The sequence below is a fragment of the Pinus tabuliformis genome, chromosome 8 (genome assembly GCF_031772625.1).
Source record: "Pinus tabuliformis cultivar Carrire ecotype Pingquan chromosome 8, CPIR1, whole genome shotgun sequence".
NCBI classification, from domain to species: Eukaryota; Viridiplantae; Streptophyta; class Pinopsida; order Pinales; family Pinaceae; genus Pinus; species Pinus tabuliformis.
Window position 1 is genome coordinate 1380044939 of NC_142294.1, and position 7408 is coordinate 1380052346.

At 37.0% G+C, this 7408-nt stretch overlaps 1 protein-coding gene and 1 pseudogene across 1 annotated transcript; both read left to right on the forward strand.

Moving 5' to 3' along the window:
- The first annotated feature begins 252 nt into the window (after window positions 1–252).
- LOC149240679 (antimicrobial ginkbilobin-2-like protein) lies at window positions 253–1522 on the forward strand. The gene is made up of 2 exons (XM_089370274.1): window positions 253–1210; window positions 1350–1522. Exons 1-2 carry the CDS (start codon window positions 355–357, stop codon window positions 1520–1522), a joined length of 1029 nt encoding a protein of 342 aa, XP_089226400.1. The 5' UTR covers window positions 253–354.
- A 10-nt stretch (window positions 1523–1532) lies between these two features.
- On the forward strand, window positions 1533–3136 carry LOC149240680 (cysteine-rich receptor-like protein kinase 42; annotated as a pseudogene).
- Window positions 3137–7408: the final 4272 nt, after the last annotated feature.

Here is a 7408-nt window from a genome sequence, read left to right on the forward strand (position 1 = left end):
TGACGAGCAAATTGCCCGTCAAATTCCATAGCTGCTTATGGTTTCAATAAGTGGTGTAAAATGGTGTCAGCAGTGCAGATCACGACCTCCTCTTCTCTTAATTTCTACGGAGTTCTCAATTCTACAGCAGCCACTTACGACCATGTTGCGATGACCGAAGACGAAAACGACTTGCGACGACCTTGAAGCGGCCATGAAATATCTTGAACTTGAAGATGAATGCAATAACTTGAACTTTCCAAAGCCATTGCTGAACCACCTCCACTCATCTAAATTGAACTTGCCAAAGCTATTCCTGAACCGCCTCCCTCATCTAAATAGAATAGAGGAAAACGTTGCGGGAACGCCTGGACAATGGCGATGAAGATGAAAGAGTTGATTAGCAGCCTCTTTCTTATCGTAAGTGTGTGTATGCTTATGCCCCTCTCAGCTGCTGATCCGTTTAATATTCCCGTTATACGGTTTTGTGAGAATAGCGAATATACCAACGGTAGCGCTTTTCAGAGTAATCTAAACCAGGTTCTGGATTCACTGGTGGGGAACGTTTCTACCAGTGGATTCAATACATGTAGTCATGATGACGGGCAAAACAGCCACAGTACGGTTTATGGGTTTGCCCAATGCAGGGGAGATTTAAACTCCTCCGATTGCAAACAGTGCGTAGCCACTGCAAAAGCCGCGATTATATCCGGCACTGGTATGGGCACTCGTATTGATCGAGAATGCAACAAAACTTCTGCGTTCATTATACTAGATGCCTGCTTATTACGTTACGACAATCATAGTTTTTCCAAAAATTTTAGCGAGAGCGCAGAAAAAAATGTTGAGTGCAGCGGTGAGACAAGCAGTAAACCAGAGTTCGCAGATACTGTTAGGGCACTGGCGCTCCAAAATATTAGCTATGAAGCTGCGAAGAGTCCCAAACTTTTTGCTGCGGAGAAAGACGTTGCGCCCTATAATTCCACAGTTCTTATCTACACCTTGGCGCAGTGTTGGAGAGATCTGTCTACCAAAGACTGCGAGGCGTGCCTACAGTTTGCGTTGTCCGTAATAAATAAGAATTGCACTAGTGGAGTTCTTGGATCAAATTTCGCGTCTATGAACTGCTACATGCGTTACGAGCTTTATCCATTTTTCAATTCTCCAAATATTTCGCCGTCGCCATTACCACCGTCGTCGCTCTCGCCGACAGAAAGCCCTCCATTATCAAGTATATATCTTCTTTCACATAATTTATAATTATCGTGCGGGTTTTTTAAAGATTTCATTTTCCTGATTTCTGAGGTACCTTGTGCGAATTATCTGATTTTTTTTGCAAATTATCTATGATTTCTTGTGCAAATTTGCAGAAGCAAAAAGATCGACCGTGCTTCGGTTAATTCTGGGAGTAGCAGCCGCTACGATTGGATTAATTGCAGCGATAACCCTTTGCAAGCTGAAATTTTACTCTCGTGGGAAAAATTGTGGACCTGTTTCTCAAATGAGAGGTCTTGAAATTGTAGATGATTCAATGACCTACTAGCTTGGATATTATGAACCGCTTCCCTATTTCCTTTTCTAAGATAATAAAACTTTTTGTAACTATTTTCGCAGAAGCCCAAGGAGCAATTAGCTTGTCGGCGACTATAGCGAATCCGGAACTTATTTTCAAATACGAGACTTTAAGAGGGGCCACGTCTAATTTTCACGCAGAAAGAAAGCTTGGCGAAGGCGGTTTTGGATCCGTCTTTAAAGTGAGCGTTTCGTGTTACATTCAGTTTAATTTATTTTAAGGTAGATACCATTGTTAATGGTTAAACCATATAATTATTTTTGACCTAGCATGATGCTTCTTGATGGGCAGGGGGATCTACCAGATGGTAGAGAGGTTGCAGTTAAACGGCTGAAAATAGGTTCAAGTCAAGGAGATGCGGAATTTTTGAATGAAGCAAATCTCATCAATTGTGTTCAGCACAGGAATCTAGTGAAATTGCTTGGTTGCTCAGTGGAAAACTCAGAAAGGCTACTAGTTTACGAATACCTTCATAACAGTAGCCTCGACAATATTATATTCGGTTGCTTCTCCCTCTTTAATCGCTGCACCGATTCGAGTTTTGAGTTGATATTGTACCTTGTTAATATTTTTTGTGTATGTTTTGCAGATAAAGAAAAACGCCATTTACTAACGCCATTTACTAGATTGGAGACAGAGGTATGAAATCATAGTTGGAACTGCACGAGGGCTGGCATATCTTCACGAAGAATCTGAAATTCGAATAATTCACAGAGATATTAAAGCCAGCAATATTTTACTCGATCATCAAAACAAACCCAAAATAACAGACTTTGGTTTAGCCAAACCGTTTGAAGACGATAAAACCCACGTCAGCACTAAAGTTGCAGGAACTTTGTAAGTATTTTCTCTTCAATATGGTTCATATAATGTTGAGAGGGTTTAGATATGGAGATTTCATTGTACATAGTATTGTGCAGAGGTTACATGGCACCTGAGTACGCGTACAGTGGACAGCTAACAGAGAAAGCAGATGTATTCAGCTTCGGAGTGCTTGTACTTGAGATTATCAGCGGAAGAAAGAATCAGAGTTCACCTCAAGACACGGAGTTTCTCATCGAACGGGTACAGCCTTTATAGATCTCATCTTTGAAGTAGATATTTTCGAACATGTTGTTATAATAATTATGATTCGTTGCAACTAAAGTTGTATGCGTGGTTGATATTGGTCAATTACCAGACATGGAGACTGTATAACGCAGAGAGAGCTTTGGAAGTTATGGATCCCACATTGGAGGGTAGTTATTCGTGGGAGGAAGGGATTAGGGTCATTAAAATTGGTCTTCTGTGCACTCAAGCAGCTGCAGCGTTGCGGCCTTCAATGTCTCGTGTGGTGTCGATGCTGACCTGTGAGGGAGAACAGCTTCCTTCGCCCACAAGCCCCCCTTTCATAGATGTGCATAGTGTGGGCGTACCTGCCCCTCACAAAACATCAGGCAGTAACTCTTCAGCTGCCGATCCTTCGTCAGGCACATTAGAGCCAAGGTGAAAAATCTGCAAATGGCTTGTACTAAATTTAAGGATCAGGGATTAGTCTGCAGAAGAAAATCGTTTACTTTATGAAGCCTATGGAGTGTCGGTTATTGTCTACCCTGTGAATTTTACATATAATATTTTGATAGGAAATGGATGGCTGTTTTGGTAAAAGTAATTTCTGATGTCATATATCAAAATAAATTAATTTATTATAATGTGCAGTTGCAAGTTATGTTTAATTAATCTTTCCTTTTCGCATCACTGTATGTGCAGTTGCAAGTTATGTTTAATTAATCTTTCCTTTTCGCATCACTGTATGTAGAGCATCCACTGTTTTATATATATATATATTGAATTCAGTACTATTTATATTTACGATCCTTCATCAGGCACATTAGAGCCAAGGTGAAAAATCTGCAAATGGCTTGTACTAAATTTAAGGATCAGGGATTAGTCTGCAGAAGAAAATCGTTTACTTTATGAAGGCTATGGAGTGTCGGTTATTGTCTACCCTGTGAATTTTACATATAATATTTTGATAGGAAATGGACGGCTGTTTTGGTAAAAAGTAATTTCTGATGTCATATATCAAAATAAATTAATTTATTATAATATGCAGTTGCAAATTATGTTTAATTAATCTTTCCTTTTCGCATCACTCTATGTAGAGCATCCACTGTTATATATATATATATGTATATATTGAATTCGGTACTATTTATATTTACCTATCAGAGTTATTTTTCAAGGAATCCAGCTTGATATTGAATATTTTAGTTATGCTTGAGATGAGTTTTCCTACCTCGCCTGTTTTAGCTACTCTATTTATATTTATTTGTGATTTATTTTTCTTTCATTTTACAGGCAAAAATTTAGAAAACCTATTTTCATCTTTCATATAAATGATATTTTTTTTTTGTTATTTTTGGTGAAAATTGGTAGATATTTTCAAGTATAAAGTTATTTAATATATATCTATATATAACAAAAATCATGATGTTACTCAAAAATGTATTATTTGATTTTAGTCCCAAAAAAATGATTTAGTCTAAATTAAACTGCTTCTTTATTTAAATATGAAATAAATAAAACAAAATAAATTTATAATTTATAATTTTTTTATTAAATTACTATTTGCATGGTTTTCATCCAAAATTATTGTTAATTCCTTGTTAATCCAAAATTATTGTTAATTGTAGTATGCCTTAATAAATTAATATAAAGGTAATCAAATTACCTTAATTACTAAATATTATGACAATATTATTGTACTTTCAATCCATAATATTTATAAGTATAAAAATATTTAGCATGATGAAAATGAAAATAAATTACTATAGCCATATAATATAGATGGTTGGTGAACCACAATAAATATCAATCCATAAACATCAAAACACTTATTTCATTATAAACATCAAAACACTTATTTTATTATACATGTGAGGTTGTTAAAATTAAAATAAATCATAAAAATTAATATATAAGTTAAGCATATATGCATTTAAGAAAACATGGAACAAGATTCTTAACCATGGAGATTTACCCTCACTTTATCATGGAGAATCCTAATATGTAAATAGACTTTGTTATAATATCATGGGTCAATACAATGGCTTAATTTGTTAAGTTCTTTTGCGTATATCATAAAAGATCCTCCATGTCATATAACTTATCCTTAGATGTACCACATAATAAACAATTAAAATAACAAAAAATCAGAAAAGACATTTACTAGGCTATAAGGGAATCCACTTGAATGGATTCAGGTGGGTCAACTTCCTTTCAACTCAATACTTGCTAGCTATTTGGCTAGTATGTTGATCTTCTTGTCTGTCTTGGTTGTTTTCCTTTGTTCTTCATCTAGTTGTATAATTGCTCTTAGAGCCTTTCCAACAAGACTTTTCCAATGATTGTTTTGACTTGTCAATGAACGTCCACTATTTTGAGGTATCTAGTTTGACGTGATTGGGTGCAACCTATATCTAGGAACCAAAATCCATCTTTCTTAATAATATCAACATCGAACACATATCTTCTCGTTTGATGAGCAACATCCTCCTCAACTACTGTAGTTTCTAGTTTGATGTAGGGAGTAGTCATGTAATAAGATTCAACAAATTGTTTAATAGCTAGTTGAGCCCTCGAAATGGTAGCTTTCCCTAGATTTCATCTACTCCCTTTCCACCTCTTCCTCTTTTGTGAGGCATTATCAATTTTCTCGCAATGCAAACTAAAATAAGTGCCAATCAATGTTGCTTACTATTAGCAAAGAAACATATTTTTTCATCAACTAACTTCCTCTCCTAGCCTGACTTCGTAGCCCAAGTATTTCTCTATCCCAACGATAAAAATATTGAAAATAACAACCAACAAGGGGGTGAAATAAATTCACCTCAAGAGAATGATGAATCAGACTCCCGACATGTGCATAAAAACTAGCTAAGATTGCAGTGTGTAGTCTTGACTGAAAGGCAAGAGTATATTTTGATTAACCAAACCAAACTTTATCACCCCTTCCCAATAGAGTAGGAGCTAGAATTGTGAGTACAAACTTGCACCTCTAGACCACCACGGGGCGAACACAAATACAAAACAATTATAGAGAGAGTCAACCCAAGCAACTTGAATTATGAAGCATGGAATGAGAGATGCCAACCATAGGAAATTTTCCACCCACAAGAGAGGCTTGACCCTCTAGAAGACAGCATGTGTAACAACAATGATAGGGAATCTAAAAATTAACCTCCTTGGTTTCCTTCAGAGAGATTGTAATTCATGGACGAAAAATCCAAACCTAGAATTGAGGAAAGGCCCCAAAGTTTTACTAATCCATAAACAGATTGTAGTGTCACAAAGACTAGACTCAAGCACTAAAAAGAAGGCAATGATGAAAAAGAAACAAAATATCAGAAACACAATTATAGACCATACATCCTAAACAAAATTAGAGAGTTTGTGAATCTTACCCTAAAACCAACACTCATCAAAGTTCCAAGAGACTTGACCTAAGTGAATCAAGGGCAGAGAGCGAACCTTCTCCCATGGCGATTTTATATTCCTTTTTCTTAACTTCTCATTATTTTTATAGTTTGTGCCTCTCTCATAACCTAAATACTTCATCCAAAGCCTTATTCCCTTATTATTTCACATCCCTCCACAACTAATTATATGTCCACCCATCACGAAAGCAAATAGTTTGAATATATTGTTATTTTACATATTTAAATATGTATTATATAAAGTAAATTATAATTATTTTTAAATAAACAAATGTCTTCCCCAATTGAAAGAGAACATAGATATATTATATATTTAAAATGATATTTTTAGATGATAAAAGGAATACACTACCTATAACTATAAACTAATAAACATGCTAATATGTCATACTATATAACAACAACAAATTTTATTTTATTTTTTTCTTGATAAAGACTAAATCTATTAAGTAAAATATAGTACAAACAGGAGAGGCAAGAGACCGACAGACCGGAAATGATGGATTCATCAACCTCGGTCCCGGAGGAAAGATACAAACTCAGAGCTACATCAAAAAAATGAGAGCAAAGACTGACTAACAGGCTTTTACCCCAGAGGGTCAGTAACTACAACACAATGTTTTTTCCCTTTCTTTTTGTTAACTTTTGTCCAGCCATCACAGGGAGAATTAGCTAGAACAACTTGAAGACTGGCATTCTCTATCTTCGGGAACTCCTTCTCTGATTCAGAGGAGGAAGTCTCATGGGCGCGTTTCTGGGAGATTGCTGTGACATGGGTGTGCCCCATAGTGTCCGTGGGCGGAACCATCGGCTGAGGCGCCTGGTCCGGTTCTGAATCGCTTTCCTCATTCTCCATACTTGGGGAGCTAGAGCTCCCAGCTGGCGGCGGTGGACAGGGAGCCCAACGCTTGGGCTTGGATTTTGCGAAGATGCCCTTTTTCATTCTTGCTGTCAGCGATGGGCAGGAGTTATGCAGGTGCCCTGTTAGGTGACAGTGGCGGCATCAGAAGGCAGTGTTTTCGTAATCTAGAAACTGGGTCCAGACAGAGTCATTGATCTTGAGATTGATTTGCTCTGGCAATCCCTTGCTTAAATCTAGCTCCACACATACTCTAGCATATGTATAGAGACCTTGCTGTTCCCTCTTGTAATCTCCCATTAAAAAGCAGCCCAAGGTATTGCCTATTTGCCTGTATACTTCTGTGCGCCAGAGGTGTATTGGGAGATTTGGAAGTCTGATCCATACAGGGGCTTTAGTGATGACTGCAGAAGCTGGGTCAAAGTCTGGAAACCATGGAGTTAAGAAGAGGCCTGCTGAACCCATGAACCAAGGGCCTTCTTCTAAGGCGTTTTCGTAGTGCTCGAGGTTATCGAACAG

Excerpts from the sequence above, each read along its gene's own strand:
- LOC149240679 (XM_089370274.1), top strand. The coding sequence starts at position 355 with ATGGCGATGAAGATGAAAGAGTTGATTAGCAGCCTCTTTCTTATCGTA. Across the intron at positions 1,211-1,349 it reads AGAAAGCCCTCCATTATCAA|AAGCAAAAAGATCGACCGTG; the intron begins GTATATATCTTC and ends GCAAATTTGCAG.